Here is a 20,560-nt window from a genome sequence, read left to right on the forward strand (position 1 = left end):
ATTTCCTTTCCCACCAAGTTGTGAATTCAACCATGCTGGGATAAGATCTAATATGGACCAGATATATTAATTTACTAATATCATAGGCTGTCCTGATACACCCTATTTAGTCAAAGTCTCTAGCTAAGATGTTCTAACCCTTAGATCTGCCACGTGGAGGCCAGCAGTCATTATGGTGATTGACTAAATTGCTTTATGAAGCTAAAACTAGTTACTTCAGGTTGATACTTGAAGAATACAATTTAATCAATGTCAAATGAAGTACATGATTGGACTAACATGTTTCTTACAGCACAAAAAGTATCACAGAACACACAAGGAAACTGTTGAGGATACAAATGAGAAAGTAATTTGCTTTTTTGTCTACTTTTCCATGGGAAATTTTTTTCACATTTGTTAAATTTGTAAGGATCCCTTGACAGTCTTACCTCACTGGCTATGAGGTAAAGAAGCTCCCCAAGTGCCGGTAGAAAACATTGTTTCAGTTTGCTGTTTCTGAAGTTCTCCCTGATGAGTTCAGTTAAAAGTATAATTGCCTAAAACAAACAAACAAAAAATAAATCACAGAATACCATGTATAATGTTTTCTCAAGCAAAATGTCCTGTTAAGATAACAAGCTTTATCTGAAATGCCATGTTACTGATACACTCTTCACTTATGCTAAAGAGCCATTTGCAAAGGATTTAATAAGCATGGAAAGACAAGAAAAAAGAATCATTACAAAACCGATAATACATGCTATATGGACAAAAATGCAAATAGTAAATAGCCTAGGTGGCAAATTATGAGCTATCCATTCTTCCCTTTCCCTCAGGACAATAGAGGTAGAGCTGCCAGGAAAAAAGAGTCAACTTGCTATTCCTATGTTTCTGTCAGAAGACCTAAAAGTTCTCATCATCATCAGGTTATAAAAAGAACAAACAAAACCCCGGTGCTGTCTTTTGTGTATATATTAAATCAGAACATAGGAACACTTAAAGTTTTGTCACCTGATCTCTGAGTTTACTGGCAACTGACTGTGTGAGAACTGGACATACCTGGATATAACTAAGTTTCTGTTTGCAAAGCCGAGATATACATATATAGATAGACAGACATTATCTATATTGAGGGGTTAGATGGAAACTGAGAATTTTGATTCATCTTGTGTAGGTGACCTAAGAAATCACTGTGCCAAACACACATGGAACAGATTCCAACCTAATGTTAATGCTGGACTCATTCAAGAAACCAAGGACCATTTGGCTACCACACGTTAAATTGAAAAGCATGCTCTCTGCTGGCTGAGGTGTGCTCCCCAAAACCAAAAGCACTCCAATATGTACCAATCATATACAGTAGAGAAGCTAGTAGTTTCTTTTAAGAAAGATGAAGCTACATGTGTTCCCCCTGCTCCAAAACATGAATGCCTTGCAAGAGTAGGAAAAGAAGACTGTTCAGCAGATATAGATTTCACAAACTTTCTATGTGCCTATGTTCCTTTGACTGCTGGGAAGGATTTAGTTCTAATACTTTTAAAGTACTTACGAGATAGAGCAAATGAGCTCTCTAAACAGATACTATCAGTGAACTGAGTGATTTCCAATACTTTACAAGATCTGATAAGTGAGATTTGAAGTTATTTTTATGTATTTTAAATAAATGGCAATATTGCACATACTATTCCATTTTAAAATGTGGAAACAGTCAACTTTTTAATTATTACTTTACATGTGAAGTGTAATGTAGAATGCACTACATTTTTTAATTAAACAGAGAAAGCATTGCTGTAAAGTATCAGCCTAGGGAAACAGAAAAAGAATAGTAGTACAAGCAAATAATAACACTTATTGTGCATTTTATTATTATACAGAAAAGAAGGCAATAGAAAGCATCATATTATGATCTGCTTAATATAACAAATAGAGCATTAATTTTATTTCATTCTTCTGCTTATGAACTCTTCCCTTCCTATTTAAGTAGCAAAAACATTATCAGCAGTATAACTGAGACATTTCTGAATGTCTGAAACAAACTGAAATGTTTATTTTATACTGTAGTACAAAAAAATGACACTTAAAAAATTAGCTTGTTTAAAAATGTTTTAAGGTAGGACTGACTCTGTGACAGTCCTATCCCAAAGTCATTAAGTCCGGGCCTTAGATACTGATGATACTACAAATATCTGATAAGAAGCAGAAATGTTTATACAACAAAGATCATCTAACTATTCAAAACATAATGAAATAAGTACTGCATCACTGTAACAGACTTTTTATTGTTCTCTTTAGTTTAAAACTACTTTTAATACAGTTAAACAATACAGAAAAGTTAAGGAGACAAAAAAAATTTCTCTGGTGTTTTCCCCAGTTAAGCAAGTATTGTATTATCTGCATACAGAGCACAGACTTCTATCATTTGTCTCATTCTATTAATCTATATTCTATTTGAATACAAACATGCAACATTTCAACCTGGGCACAAGGGGTCTAAACAGCAGCAGTTCTGGGAAACCACTTCATGCAATCAGTTTCCTCAGATACTCTCAAACTTTGCATGAGGTTTAAAGTGAGAACCTGACAGCCATTCTTTCAGACTGGTCTCAATCCAACAAAAAGATAAGAATTTTTCAGTTCTGATTATGGGCCTGCCAACGTGGGCTTCTTTCTCCTTCTGTGGAGGATCCAAGTCCAACTCACTTGAGCATCAGCTTCATTGCACACTCAAGAAACTGCTCAATTCACTTCAGCTGACTGAATCCCACCACCCTAACACTTACAAGCTTCATAGTTTTGCCTCTGTAAAAAGCTTTCTCTAAACAGAAAAAAGCAGTCACAGCAGACAGAGATTTTCAGGTAACCCATGAGAGTTAGCTCAGATAACTGGTTTTCAGCTGAAATACTCATACAGCCCAGTGTACAGCAGAGACTGGTATTTCAGATAGTACACTTAAAATGTGGAATCACCCCACTTGGTGACCTGGAGAAGTCAAGCAGTTCACAAAATCTGGTTAAATTGTGGTGGTTAATCTGTGATTTGTTTGCCATTATGTGTTCTCTAACTTTTTCACATTCTTTACCAACACACTTCAAGCACGGGATATCATGTGACAGGGATGGAGTGGTAAAGACAGACTGTAGCCTGGGTTGAGTATGAGGCCACAGAGAGTGAACACATGCTATTGCTGATTATAATGCCACATTGTGCACTTTTCTGAACTGGAAGAAAAGCACCAGCATAAAGAGGGATGACAAAATATAGCCACATTCGTTTACCTACATTGTAGCTACAACAGCAGATCTTGCTTCCAAAATTTTTTTCTGGTACTGTAGCTACCTAGCCAGACAAAGGATGGATGCAGCTCAAAAGAAAAATAGAGATAAACACATTTTCTGGACATAACCAAGGAAGTAGCGTAGCTTGTGTGTTACAAATATAGGAGCGGAAAAAACTTAGGAAATGGGAAGCTTGAAGTTGAGGAAACAGATGTAGATGAAAGGACAATGTGAATGCAGAAGGAGACTAAGGGAAGTATGTAAGATTAAGAGTTTGATCTAGAGTGACAGAAAGGTGATACTGTCATCCACATGAAAAATTTACAACAAAGGTCCCAAGGAATTTTAGTTTCTCTTGTTAGAAAACTGTGGACCAAAGCCACTTCAGCATTACTCCATAAGACAAGAGTCAAGCAATCTACAGTCCCTCCTCCGAAAGGGATTTAATGCGATATACCTTTAAAGAGATGTGTGGTAACTGAAGGATGCTTTTCAGTCACGAAGATACATACTCTTTACTTTGGGTAGCACACAAAAAAGATAATTAAAACCCAACAACAACCAAACCACCAACACCAACACCAACCAAACCACCAACACTGTGGTTTTCTCACAAATCATGAGAAGAGTTGGGCGGGCCAAAGGCAAAAGTTACTTGAAATAGTCCTGGCTCTCTACTTTCAAAACATGCTCTCTCTTCCCACTACCTCAAAAGGCCTTGCAAAGCACAGTCCCATCTAGTCATTAAGCAAGAAGCAGCTAAAAAGAAAGCATTACTCAGAGTTTTTTTCAGAAATCTAAAGAACATAAGACATTTTGAACATAAATTCCACCCCGTATCAAGCAATGAATATAAATGCCAAGACACATACATTGGCTGCTGATCACTGCAAAGCAGATAGCAAATTTGTCATTATGCATACACCACAGAAAAAAAAATACTACAAAAATATGTAATACCTTATTAAATTCTTGGTGAAACATGTATACTACATATCCACCAATTAAAAAAGTAAAAACATAATTTAACTTTTTATCCACAAAGAACAAACACATAGAAAAACAGCATAGCTCAGAAAGTATTTTAACTTGAGAGGTATTCTAGGCAGGAGACAAAAATTCTGTTGTTCTCTGAGAGAGGACCAGTAAAAATATACATGATCTTGAAAAAACAGTAGTTCATTATCATACTTGACTTGCCGTTCAGAACAGCGAATATCCTGATATTATCCTGATATAAGAAACTACCTTAATGCTTATCAGCATCTTACAAGTCACTTCAGATTTATTGCAAGACATCATCTTCTAGAGATCTTTATCGGAAAACTACTTGTAGACTATATGGCTGGATTCTGAACAGCTTCCATTACAAGGTTTAAATTTTTTACATTGAAAAATTCATAAATGCCTAAAATCACTTGCTCAGTAAACAAATATTGTTTCCTGAACCTTTTGCTAATATGAAATGCAATTTATATTTTTGCAAGTCATAATGTTTTTGCAGTCTCCAACCTTACTGTCATTTCCATCTACATAAAGAGGTAAAATATTGACACAAACTTCTCCAAAACTCAAAGAAAATAATCTGAAAATTAGTCTCATTTTAGCAGACTTTGCAACCAACTATTCTGTGAAGATTCCATCACAAACATTGCTAAAAAGCATAAAGGGAACTGAAAGGTGAATCAGAAAGTAATAAACCAAAAAAACAATAAGAAAAAACCCCAAGAGTTTACTGAGTTTAACAATCACCCCAGGAAACAACAACTTCCAGTCCTAAAAGTTATAAAATTTACTTTTTTTAAAAAAAATACTTTACAGATATACTTGGGAGTACAGCGCTTCTTCCTCAGTGCACTGAAGGGTTTTTATCCTCAGCTTTCCTTGATTTTCCTCCACCTTCTGACCTTAACAGCTTCATAACTCCAGTCTTTGTACAGAGAAATCATATAAAAATTGGAGTTGTAGTGTTCAAACGAAAGCAAAAAAAATCTACTAAACAAACTTTGACCTTTTCCCTCCCCCTTTTTCTTAATGTACTGCTATGTTCATTAACTGTTTTCTTTAACTGCTTTCAGAACGTTTCCTCAGAAGTTATTCAGGAACTTTAAATAGCCTGCCATTCCAAACAGCACTGCACTTACATATTTCAAAAATAAATGTATCAGTAGGTTTTAAAGCTTCTAATATATCAGCTTAAGAAAACAGTACTCAGGTTGTTTCAAGTGCAGTTCTGCACTAAATGACAAACACACAATGACATCATTTTCTCCTTTATTAGATTTGTTTTCTACAGCTATACAGAACTACTCTTGCTTTTGTGATGAAATACATATTTTGAGAACTTTCACTGTGGAATCAATACTACTAAAAGTACCTCAGCGCTGCAGCATTAACAGAAATTATCCGTATTCAGTTAACACTTCTAAACTTTGTCTCTTTAGATTGAGGGTGAACATGTCATGAAAATAGTAGTTAGACTACACAAAACTGAAGAGCTATGTGGTAACACAACCTGCAGACAATAGTCCCAGCAGACTAGCTAGGAACATTAAATCATCATGATACCTAAGTTACAATTGCCTGCTTCTTTGTAGGCAGGACTTGATGAAGAAATCGAATTGTACATCTGCTATAGAGAATCAAGGCAGGCTGTTCAGGATTATCAGCTTTAATGATGTATCTCATCCAGCAGAAAACCCTGATTTAGTATCAACGCTAAACTTGTTTTGCACCTGTAATATTCATTTTCCAAAATCACAGTTAATAAATTTAATAATGGCAAATTGTTATGATACACTATCTAAATAAATTTATGCATGCAGTCCTAAATTTCTCAGAATCTTATGTGAATTAGATTTTGTATTTAGTAATAATTAAATAATTAAAACTTTGTATTTAGTAAACTATTCCTTTGCTCCCTTATATTCTCACTATTATTCTGTTTGGCTGCCTTATTACTCACTTGAAATTTTTCAAAACTGTCATTAACATTAAATAATACTGGCTAGATTTTTCATCTTTCATGGGTTTTTTGTTGTTCATCAAAATTAAGAATTTAAGATTTAAAATTAATTATAATGAAAACAAAGAACAATGTTTGATATTGGTGAACAGAAATTACTGTTTCTCACTCTCCTAGATTTCAGGACTAGCAGACCTAGTTATTATTTTTATGCTGAAGTGATAAGAAGAGGAAGTCATTCTCCTGATATTCCAATTCCTGCTCTTTTCTCATATTTGAATGAAAAGTGGTAAAACTGAGTTAACTAAATTCAAACTAAGAAGTTACTTTTCTGTGCACTAACAAAAACTGCCAAAAAGCTAGTCAACACTGCAGTAAATTCAAATGTTCATTTTAAAGAAAACTGGTTTATTAAACAAGAGAGAAACCTGTCTGAAGAAAGCTGAGCCATACGATTAGTGACTAACTCACGACAAAACTGTTAAACCTTTGTTAAAGAGAAACAGTGTAAGTTGCATGAATTTTTATGTGTGTGGAGTTTATGTCCATTAAAGGTTAATTTTAGTAACTGCAAGTAGATTAATAACAAGGAAAGCACAATTAAATTAGCAAAACCACAGACTAATAGAACTGTATGGGGGTACTGTGGCAGAAGGCACTGAACATGAAGTCAGTACATGTCATAGGGAATACTCACTGTTCTTAAATGTTTATGGTCTCTCAAATACAAGTCTATATTTACCATGATCAGATAATGGTCTCTCTTTCTCTGGAGAGCATGCAGTCTAACATTTGCCCTATGATTTTCCTCTGTTCACTGAACACATTTAAGTAATCAAATATTAAACAAGTGCAAGAAACAGGAGCTCACAGAACACATCACATACTGAACAGGAAGAGTGTCTGTGCCGTTAACCACACTTAAGATCTTCATGTGTTCTCCACCACAGAAGCTATGAAACACAAAGTTTTAATTCATCATCTACATTATAAGCACCATTATACATATACACAAATATTTTTATCAAAATACATGTAATGTTATATACTATAAAGCATTTATGAATATATAATTTTAAGAACATATTTTAAATGTCCTAAAAGTAAAACGGCAAGCTATTTTTCCTGCTGTGTCATGTGCACAGATTACTTTTGATCTTGACAATAGTGATTTGCACAAGATTTAAAATATTCTTTCATCCTTTCATAAGGCAAAATATAAGACTTGAAAAAACTCTGCCCAAAAGCTTTGATTCAATGTTAAAAGGCAGTATAAATTTTAGGTAAAGTACATTACCTGGTAAAACACACAACAGAAAAATTAAGTTTATTTGAATTATGAAGTCTGATAAATAAAGTCTCCTTCTTCCCTACAGTACATTATTTTTTCTTTTCAATTTGCCTATATTTTCCCTTTTAAAGAAGTAAATAGTAATGAACTGCAAGTCCTACACTGTCTAGTAGAAGACAAGAAAAAATATTCATAGAATATTATATCATATCATAGAAGACAAGAAGAGAAGAAAGAAAAAATATTCATAACTGAATAGACAGTCATTACCTTCATCTACACTAGTGTGTGGAGTTGATGTATTACTACTACCTGTAGTAGATTCTCAAACCATTTAGAGCTGTATCTAGAAGTTTCTCTCCAGTTTCAGGAGTCCATAAGTAAAAATCACAGCATAGTAAAAAAGAAGGTATTTTATATCTTAAGATGTAAAGAGGCAATGTATAGATTTACCATACTGCTCCATCTCTGATCTATTAGCATGACTATTAGCAAGTATTAGTGCGAATTAAAACGTACGTGTAATTCTGAAAACCCTTACAGTGACAAAACTGCCAGTGCTTCAAGCATAATGGAAATTAGTTTTCCGTTCATTTTCTTGTGTATACACACATCACATAACGTGGAGAAGTAATGTGAAAGCACTCTCAATAAGCGGACAAAGTATGCCGCAGTTATATTATCACTAACGAGAAAAGAAACTACAGCAATATTTATACCAAATATGCATCTTTAAAATGGTGCATTTAAAAAAAAAAAAAAAAAAAAAAAAAAAAGAGAGATGAGCAGGCTTCTCCAAACATCTCAAGCATGTTGCCTACCTCCCTTCTCAATAGAGTATTGTATCAGGCGGGGCTGATCCCCATAGCAGCCCTCCCAGTGCTGTGCTTGTACTGGTACCTAGAAAAGTGGTGATAACACACCAGTGTTTTTTGCTACTGCTGATCAGTGCTCGCACAGCATGAAGGCTGTCTCTCCAACATTCCCTTGCTCCCACCAGCAGGGTGGTAGTGAGAAAGATCTCGGGAGGGGACACAGTCAGGACAGCTGACCCAGAGTGACCAAAGGGATATTCCATGCCATATGACATCTGCTCAGATATAAAAGCTAAGAAAAAGGAGGAGGAAGGTGGGGGCATTCTTATTTACAGCATTTGTCTTTTGGAGCAACCGCTACACATACTGAAGCCCTGCTTCCTGGGAAGTGGTTGAACATCGCCTGCTGATGGGAAGTAGAGAATAACATCTTTTGTTTCCCTTTGATTCCACACGCATGTTCTCTGCTATAGCTTTATTAAACTGCCTTTCTCTCGTCCCACAAATGGCTTATTTTCCCCCCACACCCCTGTTCTGCTGAGGAGAGGTGTGATAGAGCAGCTTGGTGGGCACCTGGCATCCAGCCAAGGTCAACTCTCCACAAAAATGAAGAGTTAAAATATTACGAGGGATTAACAAATCAATCAGGAGTTGGATCCATGCGTACCTGTGATCCACTACACCTCAGTGAAAGTTGGTTAAAAATCCTGAAATAAACAAGTGGCTTGACTGAAGAGTTAGGTGGCAAGATGGAAACAGATAGTTTTGTCCAACTCTTGTATAGGGTGCAGATACAAGAAGAAAGGCTCTGAAACAGTGAAATATTCAGGTTTTGCAAATTTTGTGTTCAATACAATAAACTGGGTGATGGAAGAAGGAGGACTGAAGGGAGGTCTGACCAGCACACTATGGATGTGGTACTAATGTTGTCCAGAAAGTAGAAAAAAAAGATAAGCAGATGTACAACATATTGCAGAGTTTATGCAGAAATATAGCTCCTCCAGGGAGCAATACCAGATGGATGTGTGACATTTTTCTAGATGGAATACAATGCAAAATTGATTCACCATACAAACTCTTACCTTTTCAACTTTTACATAACTGCTGTAGGAAGAGGTCTTAGCAGATGAGTAGCCAACCAGATGTCATTAACTCAACTGGAGGCTCCATCAACTTACTTTGGAATCAACTCAAGATCCCAAAGTGATACAAGCGGACACAAATAGTAGGAATTAACTTACAAATCTGTTATGTTGACTAACAAAAAATGCAGCTAAAAGAACTGTCTACAAGCTTTGGGGTTTGTTTGTTTGTTGGTTGGGTTTTTTTAAGAAAAAAATTTATAGTAGTTATTCCTCCTAGTTTGTCACGACAGATGTATTATTACATGATGTCAGTTGAAGGTGTTAATGAATATATCTGACTTCCACCCCAGCCCTTGAATTTGAAGCTGTTTAATGACAGGAAGGACTAGGTAAAAACATTTGCTTCAAACAGGAGAGAGAGCCTGTTTTCATTTTTGCCAAGGGCAGGAAAGAAAAAAAATTGCTCAGGAGCCCAGAAATCGAAGGGTCCCTGAATTAGAAAGATTTCTGCCTTAATAACTGAGGTCAGTGGCTATCAGCTGGAGCTGCTTTACATCTAAAAGAACTAGAATAACTGGAACTAGAAACCGGTCTTCACAGAATAAGATTTGGCAGCAGCATTCAAAGAAAAGGGCTTCTTTTTTTTTTTTTTTTTTAAAATTCTTCCTTGCCTTTTCCCCTCTCTCTCCTTTTTTGTTTTCCTATATTTTACTATCATCATTATCTGCAGGTTTCTACCATTCATCCTTGCCTTTTCTGAATATCAAGTTGTTGAATTTTTATTCTTTTCATAACTCAATGTGAGGTTACTCTAAGACATCTTCTGCTTCCAGGTAGTGGGCCTGTTATCCACTTGATTTAGAAGCCATGCTGATGACACTCTTTAAAACCAATATCCATCAATAAAATATCCATGTAGGATGTTTTAGATTGGTTAATTTTATGTAGAATTTCTCTTACTTTAACATACTCTATAGACATAGAGGATTTTCCACAAATGTTCTTTGAAATTAGGTCTCATTATTGATTATTGCCAATTCCTGCATTCTGCTGTAAGAATGCAAGCCAGAACAACACCTGGCTAGGAATTTCCTTCTTCTCTACAGAATTACTTTTTAAAATGTGTTTCAGACCAAAAAAATCGCATTATATTTCCAGATGATAGCTGAAAGAGCTGGCGTTCAGAGGAAAATCTAGGACTGCAACCCATATACAACTGATCTTGCCTAACACTGAGCCTGATTTCAGTGTCTTTTAGTGCTGTAACCACAAGGCAGTAGGAAATTAGGCTTTTCAGCTACAGCCAGTGTGCAATTTCTATCACTAAAACATGTTGTAGCCTAATTGTGTCAATCAAGAAGGCATGTGCTTTAGGGAAGAAGGCTGGATTTTCCTACTTTTCTTACTAGTCTATGATTTGATTAATTTGCAAGTGTGAGACAAAATAAAATGGGAAAAGGGTTCTCTTTTAGGTTCATTCTTCAAGGTACATACTTAGTTGCAAGAGCTAAACACTTCAGTGAGCAAAGTGTACAACAATTCACATTGACACAAAGTTGGATGACTGAAAAGAAATTAAAAGTATAGAAAATATATTAAACCCAAATTCTCAGTTATGTCAAGCTTTAATAAAAAGAGGACTAATAGCAGCACAACATAGAATGGCAATGTTATATGACGTGACTTTGCAAACACCAGGCAAGCAGCATCAAAATTATGCCAGGAAATATGTAAAACCTCACATAAATACATGTTTTCCAGAATTAGTAGAAAGAGTCATGTATTTCATGTCAGGAAGCTTAGGTATGAAAAATTCTTCAGTGTGGTCTCTCTTGCTCACAGCAAGAATGCTAACTGTCTCCTGTATGTATTTGATGGTTCTGCTGATACTGTAGCAATGTAAGAAAAGCAAGTCTTTCACTTCTTCCACAGGAAAAAAATGTGTTCTTGCTAGGTTATCGTTAACTACAGAAACAATATTCCATCTAGTTCACTTAGCCTTTCACACCCCATGCATATCTCCAGTGTATATGACATATCCATTTACTCATAAAGCAACAGCTGTCAGCTGCACAGTAAAACAGAAAAACAGAAAGGGGGGAAATCATACACTGTAAACAGATTTGTCTTAGAAATAATAAACTTTAAAAGATCTCCTGGAGCTGTCCTCCTTAATACATAAAATTCTTTGCCCTGTAGTGTACCTCTTCTTTAACATATTAAAAGTTCAAATTAGTTTCAAATAACTCTTCTAGCTAAGAGGAACCTAAAAGTTATTTGGAACTAAGAGAAGCCTTTTGCAAATCTAAGAAATAAGAGAAACAGATCAGTTTCAAACTATTCATTTTGAGATTTACCTTAATTTTCATTTTGCTCTACAAAATTTACCCACAGTACGCCAGTTAAAGTAACATAAATTGATGCTACAAGCAAAGACCAAAGTCTATCCATGATGCCAGATAATACTAGTCCAAGAACACATCTAATTTAGATCTACAACACGTGACAAATTCATATCTCAGTCACGTGATGCACAACCATACAAAATTCTATACTCTAATGTGTTGTTTTCATTAAAACTGGGATAACATAAAAAGAAAAGCCTTCAGACACTCATTTTAGCATTGTCCCCTGCAAACTTTTAACACTTCTTACCCAATTTCTACCAAAATAATAAGAGTAAAAAAAAATTTTTTAAAAAAATTACTTTTTTTTGAAACCTCTAGAAGCAAAACAGCAACATACAAACTCATTTATTTTTAAAAAGGCAATACATACATGAAAAAATTTTGAACACACTACAGACAGAAGAAGTTCAGACATTATTAAGTTTTAGAACACGCCCTCCTAAACCAAGGATTTTCTGTTTAAACTTTGAGATAGCTAACAAGGAAAGAGATGAATATGCTAAATGGTAGCCTTCATATAATTAAGTTTAGAAGTCAGCCAAGCGCAAATCAATTCATGAGAAAGCAGTCTCCGTTAGCAGACAGATCTGCTTGTTAGCAGTAAAAGTAAGGAGCATTCAAGTATCCCTACTGCATTTCCTACATACAGATTTAGCTGTCTTACGTTAATTAGAGAGGGAACTGCAGGCAGTAAGTGCTCTTGGGGCTTTAGAATATTTTGAATTTTTCCCTCTTCATGAAACAGCTCTCAGTGCTCTTGAGAGTACAGGCTTTATAAAGAAAGCTAAGGATATATTCCCAAAGGTAACTGGTGAAGTGGCTGACAGTTTATTTGTTAACATCACATTCATTTAGTACCATTGACAGGCTGAATCTTTCCATTTTTAATGCTGCAGGATAACCACCCTTATTTTTGGGAAAAAAGCAGCAAGGTACTTGAAATTTCCCATCTGGGATTTGCTCTTACTTGTCTTGATTTTTTTTTTTTTTTTGCTTTATAAAAAAAATATCAAATGCATTATTCATGTTGCACTGTGTGTGTACGAATAAAGCAAAAAAACTCTAAGATATCATTTTCAGTTTAGATTCCCAAATACAACAAATAAAAGCAAAATTATTCCATGCATACACAGAACAGGACACAAGTGATATGCTAAAGCCTCAGGAAACTGATGCCAGAGGAGGGGGGAACTGAAATTAGTTCAGCAAAAGCCTACATAGTACAACAGTCAGAAAAACTAAGCTTCCTGCTGCACAGTACATACATAATAAAGGCAGCTGTCAGGTACATGGTACACTTCACACAATCATCATTTTCTTCTGGAAGTAAGTTAACCTGAAACTGCTTATCACCCTAGGATCAAACCAGAAAGGTAAATCCTATTCAAGACTCCTCCAGATGCCTTCCAAATCAAAGCAGCTTCCAGGTTTTAGTCTTTGCAGCCCTAGAAAAGGATGGCTTGCACAAACTAATCCATGAACTATTAATTTCTTCTCTTACACTCCTCTTGCTTAACAGCAACCTCTGCTCTCAGGCAAATATGAAATTGTGAGACTTAGGGACAGAAAACATATATAAATTATATGTTTTAAGTTCTCTATGCAGCTGAATTGAAGGAAAAACATAAGCATTATTTACTAGCCTAACATCTATGATTATGTTACTTTTAAAAAGTAAGAACTATTGGGTCAAATTCTGTTTCTTAGTAGGTTTTACACAGTAGAAATTTCTTTACATATTTCCAGTTCTGAAATGGAAAATAAGAAATGAAGTATTTCAGGTTTTTTGAGTAAATTTAGTCCTCTCTGACATAATTCCCATTAAAAGAAATTATTGATTCTACAGTTGTCTTGCATGTAAAACTCCCTTCAATGGGAGCCGCTTGTCTGCAAAAGATACCTGGGAATAATCTAGGACAGAGAAATAACCAACTTAAAACGTGGCAGCTTACTTCACTACCACAGAATTTAAGTAAAAAAAAAAATATAATCAATAGTAATATAGAGAGTTATTATATTATAGTGAAAAAATATTACTTTTAACTACAAATGTAAAATATTTTAACTAAGTAGGACTTAAAACTATTCTCACTGTACGTTTACATTATAATGCATAGAATGAAAGAAAAAATGAGTTACAGCATGTCATACAAAGTTTAAACAGCTACATTTTAAACTGTATTATTGTTTTATGCTAAAAGGTAAAATATGAGATCTTAAGCCTCAAATACTAGTTGTGTTAAAGAAGTCATTATTTAACAGCATTTTTGTGAGATAATTATGTTTCTTTAGCTGAGGTAATCTGCAAATAGCTAACTGTACAAAGTAAATGACTATGCAATGTTAAAAAAAATTAAAAGCTTAAAGCAGAGCAAGTGAAATAAGAAACATTTCCCACTTTAAAAAGAAATACAGTGGGAATGGCCATTTGTCCAGAAAACAAAGTCACATTATGCTTTAAATAGAAGTCTCACAGCTTGTGTTGCAAAAATATTACAGTCGAGATGGCCAAAGATATCAAATGGTTAGAATTAAAAAAAAAGTGATTACAGGAAGGCATATACGCTGAAATAGTCCTGCAAGCTGTCTGGTGACACATGAAACACTTCCATCATTATAACCAATTATCAAGAACCAGTTTAAAATGTTATCTGATTTAAGTTGTGTTACCCTATACATAAGCAACTTAAATATGGCAATCTTACACCCAAACTGCACATCAGTCTCAAAGCACATATACAGAAGAATAAAGGTAATATTTTTCCCCCAATGTTTCACTTGAAAATTGAAGTAGATTTTAGTGTTCTTTCTTCAAAAAATAAGTTTACTTCTGAAATAAGCAACATTAAAAAGATACACAACAATATTAAAGGTAAATGAGTCCTCCCAGCTACAAACAACACATTCAATAAATATAAAGAAGAATTTGACATAAGTCAATGTATATATCAGTTATAAACAACTGTGACAGTAAATTAAGGGTTTGTATGACTATTTTTATCCTAAAAAAAGTGTTACTCTATCTAAAATCGAAATATATGGAAAGAAATCATTTCACAAGATAAATCTTTGCCAATAAAACCCACAAGATGTCAGCTGGATCAAACTGCTGGATGTCCAGCTGTCAGCTGGATCAAACTGCTTTTAAGATTTGTGAATGGTCAGCTCCAGATGCTTTTTTAAAAAAGGTTCAAAAAACCCTCAAAGGGAACTTGGACACCCTACTTTAAATTATCTTCCAAGTCCAGTTAGGTACCGACCTTAAAACTGAGGCACGCACCGTTAGAAATTTTCAGAAATGTTTTGCCAGCACTTGCTATTGTATGTCAGACACTCCCATCACCTATATCAACACAAAAGTTCCCTGAAAATTGCCAGCTTCCCAGCTTTCACTTTCTCATGTGGAAAGGCACTTCTTTGTATCATTATGCGTCCTCTCATTGGATCTTATTTTGCCACTTTTCAACTTCATGAAGTGGCTTTATTCTTAAACTACAACATGAGAAAAACATTCCAACATATTTTTTCCCTATATCATTCAGCATTTGAGGATAATTCAAAGATTTTTTACTAAAGAATCTGACACTCTTCAATACCCTCAGAGGTCTTCTAATTGATCATTCTTGGTTTTCCTCCAAATCTCACCTTTAACTCCTACAATGCCTTTCTTTTAGATAAGTGAACTTGAATTGGACATAGCATTTCAGTAAAAGTTGATGGTGGGGATGTCCCCCCTCTACCTTAAAACCCAGGCTGAGAGAATATTATAGGGCAATGGGGTGGGGTGGATTTGAACAAAACTCGACACTAAGCTACAAACTTGATAATATCTAACAGAAATCCTATGTTTTGCCTAGTAGAAAGAAAAAGTGGGAAAACAGTAATCAGAAAATGCTTTGAAGTTATAATTGGAAACAGAAAGTCATACCCAGTAACTAGAGAAGTATTTCATTCAAAATATTCAGTCTGATGCTTTCGTACTTTTAATGCTATCTGATTGCTCAAGTTAGGAACCATAAACCTCAGCATTCTCAAAAATAAAAACACAATTTCTTTTTAAATTAAAATTCTTTTTTCCTGAAAAAATATAGATAAGTTTAATATACTAAAAGTTCAAAACTATGGTGTAAATCTAAGACCATTCTGATTTAGAGTATGTATGATTAAAAACCAAATTTGTATGCCTATTAGTATAAAGAAGAATGAGCTCTCACTTCTCTATCTAGTCCTAGTAATTGAACTGAATGCAAGACAGGTGAATGAATGAGAGACAAAAGGAACACGCATAGAAAGATTTATTGGCTGCAGAATTTTTTAACATTGACTACATGGCACACTTCAGCAGTCTGTTCCATATTCTTATTTGCTATACAGAGACATTCAGTCAGAGTTTGATACCATAATTTCAGCCATTTCAAGCCAGTATATCTAGTGTTACCATCAATAAAACCAGACTCAATATTGCTCTATCTCCTCCTTTGGGCTGGCACCAGCATTCACACATTGAGCTGGATGACAGAACGGATGCAAGTTTAAATGAGCCTGACAGAAAACAAAGAGCTCCTTCTAATCTAGATCAGTTCCCTATTGATTACTCATCTTAAGATCACAGTCAATAGTGATGGTTCATCAGCTCGGGACATTTTTGAGACACATTCCTGCTACACAAAAAAACCTGATCTCATCATAACAAAGAAATGTAAACCCCAAATATCTCAAAGCTCAGTGTTTAGAATACTCAGATATAATATGAGAAGACCAACATACATGCTCTTGCTATAAAGCTGTAAGTACATACAGTAAAACACCACTTCTCTCCATTGCATAACAGCATATGACTTTCAGAAGGGATACAGAAAGACTGGCAGATACCAGTCCCTCAAAACTGAAGCACTGCATCTAGCCACCTACCGACTGTGCACACATACGTGTTCACTTCTGTGTCTGCCAAAAAGCTCCCAGAAGTAGGGGGAAACTAAGTATCAAAACATCTGATGGGAAGCTGTTTCGCCTCTCAACTGTGATACAGCATGTGGATGCCCACTGATTTCCTCAAGTCTTTATATGTATGTGAATGTAGAGTCTGCCTTTTCCCCCTCACGTATGTTACCCTTAATTCTCCCTTAACAAGCTTCTCTCTGAAGCTTACAATAGCCCAGGTCACTATCGTATTTATGATAGAAGTAGCTGAAGAACACCAACTTGGTGTTTCATAGTATCAATTTAGGAGGAATATAAATTATGCCTAGAACCCTGAATGAAATATTGAAAACACAAAGGTCTGCCAGAGAGCTTTGCATCTTCCAGAGATGCAGATATTTATCTACTGAAGAAAAGAATCCTAGCAGCAAAGCTCTTAATTATCCCAAAAGTAACAGTCTTGTAGGCGGGGAAAAAAACCAACCAAAAAAACACACAGCATTTTTACTATTATAAGAACTAAATTGAAGACTGTTGCAAAGAGATATATGGGCAACACCACTGACATAATTTTAGCGGAAAATATACTATTTCATCTCTCAAAAAAAGGAGGACTAAGAAAATAGCGTCAAGTAGATGTCTTTTAAAAGTGTACAGGTTTTGCTTTGATCAGGCAATTAGTTTAAGAAAATTGCAAAAAGTTATTTGATCCTGCATTCAGCAATGTAAGTTTTCCATTCCCTCGCTAAGAATTTCCACGTTTTCTACTACCTACCTGGTGCAGATTCCAAATATAAAGCAAGCCCAATTGACTGGATTGATAAAATCGATTTTTTTGAAAGGGGGGAAAAAAACCATCTTCCTTCAATTATGATAAAAGGTCTTGATATTTTCTTTAACAATCCAGAATTGCCACGCTTGACAGATTCATTGTAGTTAATTTAATTATATCTACATTTTCTGTTTATTCACTCAGAAAAACTTTTCTCAAACACTCAGTGAGTTTCTGCCAGCAGAGGCCAATTGGCCTAAGAAATATTTATCTTTTATTTGTTTGTCTTCCTGCCACATGTCCCAGGCAAGTATGTATGTTGTATTTAGTGGACTGGGTTGTTGAAAATAAATTGAAGAAATGTATTACAGAGGTTGAAATGTTACTAAAAGTCATTCAGAAAACTTAAATGGAATCTCCTGTCACTGTTACAAAACTATTAAGTCACAATCCTGATTATGCCAGAAACATAACTTTAAGATTTTAATCATTTTACAAAACAGTGGACATGTGTGTGTGCACGTACATGTGCAAGTACTCACACACACTTTGTTACAGCTCCCATCTCCTGCCTACAGATAATTTTTTAATTGGATCTTGTTTTGTTTGGTTGGGGTTTTTTTTGTTTTGTTTTGTTTTTTGTTTGCTTGTTTGTTATTTTGGGGGGTTTTGTTTTGACCTAAGAGCTATCAGGTCAAACCAAGGAAAGTGCCTTTGAAGGAAACAAATACACTGAAATTATTATAATTGTGGGCAGACTCAGTAAGTTATTTACAATAAAACAACATTAAAACTAAATAGGTTGGGAATAAATGGCCAAATGAAACCATTTTTATTTGAATCTCTTTATAATATGGGCAGACGTGGATAGACCTAGAAACAGGAGTTATCATAGACATAAGCTAGGAACATGACTTAAAATCAGCATTCTGTCTGAATTTGAATGACAACAAACTGCAGACCTAGACAAAAGTAGTACAATCAGACTAGCTAGAGTCTACATATGAATTTACAGGTTATAAAACTGCACCTGTTACAATGCAGCTGTAGAAAACAAACACCAAGTTGTACTTCAAAAAATCAGAAAAAAAGGCTCAAATTATACGGAGTTCCAATTTGGATTGAAACAGAAATCAGGACATTCCACTGCTTTGACAAAGGAATCACATTCTAAGGTCACTATATGGAAATAATCTAATATGCTGTCATTCTCCATGGGCTATTTAGTTTATTAATTTGGCCATGGAATTCCATAAGCCACAGGCTTTGCAAAGAAACCTGCAGTGTGAAGGCTGTAGCAGGTTCTCTGAGCCCTTTAATCACTCAGCAGAGCACTGTACCCAGGTCTGTAAAAAAACCAGGCACAGCTGCCTCGGTCATAGTGTGAGACTGGCATTCCCAATCAGCAGATTTAAAAAAGGTAAGGAAAAGGACTAGATTTTTGCCTCCAAAAGAACAGAGAAAGCGTGACTCAACAGGTGGAGGTGGCTGGTCTCCTACCAAACAGAGAAGGACATAGCTCCCTGACATGGAGGCATTCTATGAAGTTGCTCTATCACCTCTTAACAAAATAAAAAACTGTGTCTGAAATCTCACATCAGAGTGGCTGTGTCCTACATGGCAGAAGGCCCAACCTATTCAGAGAGGTAAGAACAACAGCTTCTTTCAATAAATAAGCCACATTAGATAAAAGCAAGTCTCCCTATCTTGGGAAGTATTACTCTTCAGTAAAAAGAAGAATAAGCAGGTTTTTCTTTCCAAGAATCCTGGAAAGAATCTTTTTTTCATAGAATCTAGCTCCTTAAGAACCAGTTTCAAAACCTAAATACAAAGATAAAATGTTAAAGTTTAAGTGTCTTCCTAAAATGACTAGGAATAAATAAGAGGAAATGATGTTTCAGATTTGTAAAGAGCAAATTCCATGGGAAAAAATTACATTACTAAGTCAGAAAAAACCCTGGCCTTTCAACAACTTCTACTGGAATTTCCAGATAGAAGACATTACACCTAAAATGTTTTCATCTTCAATTATACAAGAGATCAATTTCCCTATTGTATTCTAAGATCAGTCTTTTTTTCTAACCAATGCAGTATTCTTCTAAAAAACACTTAACTGGAAATAGATCAACTGCAAGGGTATTCACAGGTATAAATATTCATTTACTATGCTTTTTTTCTAATATGACCTACATATTAGAATACTACAGCGGAAAAAAGATAGTATACGGTTCCAGTGTTTGTCTAGTCTGTGAAATAGCTTGCTTGCATTTTATTTTTGCGTTTTAGTGACCTCCGGTGGTTACATTTAAAACAAATTGCTGTTCACCAATTACCTGAATAAGAATACTATTTTTTTTCCTTAAGAAAAAGTTAAGAAATGGGAAAACCACTAATTCTTCAAAACCCAACAAAATAAAGGTTTTTGGCACACAGTATGTGAAAGTTTACTTTAGCCTGTAACATGAGGATGACACTTCTTTTCTTAAGTTTTTCTGCTTCTTCAGGACCTTACGTTACTACTGTTTAACAAATTGCTTGAACAACAAGGACAAAAAGGTTAATGTGCTGATTCAACCTCAAAGATAGAGGAACCATCCTTAAATAAACGTATAACTGGGTAAAAGACAGTGGCAGGCAGAAATGAAGAGCCAGATTTTAACATGTAAGGCCCAGCAGTGGTGTCCTGCATGAGTATCCATTAGGTCCTGTAGTACTTCAAAAGTACAAAAGAAATCAGAAATAACTGGATGAGTGCATAATGAGGTAACAAAGAGCTGCAAAGAGGCTATGACTGAGTGATAAAAATTGGAAAGAAAACTTGATGTACATAGCATGGTACACATACAGGGCAAAAGTAATTCCAGAATTGTATCTTCATGGGCTCTGAACTGACTTTTCACGCTTGGAAACAAAATTTGGGGGCTATAGGACATAGTTCTACTGAGGCATCACCTCTGCCTAACAGGTGTCAAAAAAGGAAACTCTATTAGTAGTTACTAGGAATAGAAAAGGAAACAAAACATAGAAACAACTATCAATATCAGTCATG

The 20,560-nt window shown here is 35.1% G+C and overlaps 1 protein-coding gene across 5 annotated transcripts in view; it reads right to left on the minus strand.

Moving 5' to 3' along the window:
• ULK4 (unc-51 like kinase 4) overlaps window positions 1–20,560 on the minus strand; it is a 249,658-nt gene that overhangs the window by 199,433 nt on the left and 29,665 nt on the right. For all 5 annotated transcript variants that reach the window (XM_080382620.1, XM_080382617.1, XM_080382621.1 and 2 more), the window contains exon 18: window positions 429–536. In XM_080382620.1, the coding sequence (XP_080238746.1) occupies window positions 429–536 (108 nt within the window). The remainder of the gene's footprint in view (window positions 1–428; window positions 537–20,560) is intronic.

Source organism: Falco punctatus, assembly GCF_963210335.1.
Source record: "Falco punctatus genome assembly, chromosome: 4".
In the NCBI taxonomy this organism is placed as follows: Eukaryota; Metazoa; Chordata; class Aves; order Falconiformes; family Falconidae; genus Falco; species Falco punctatus.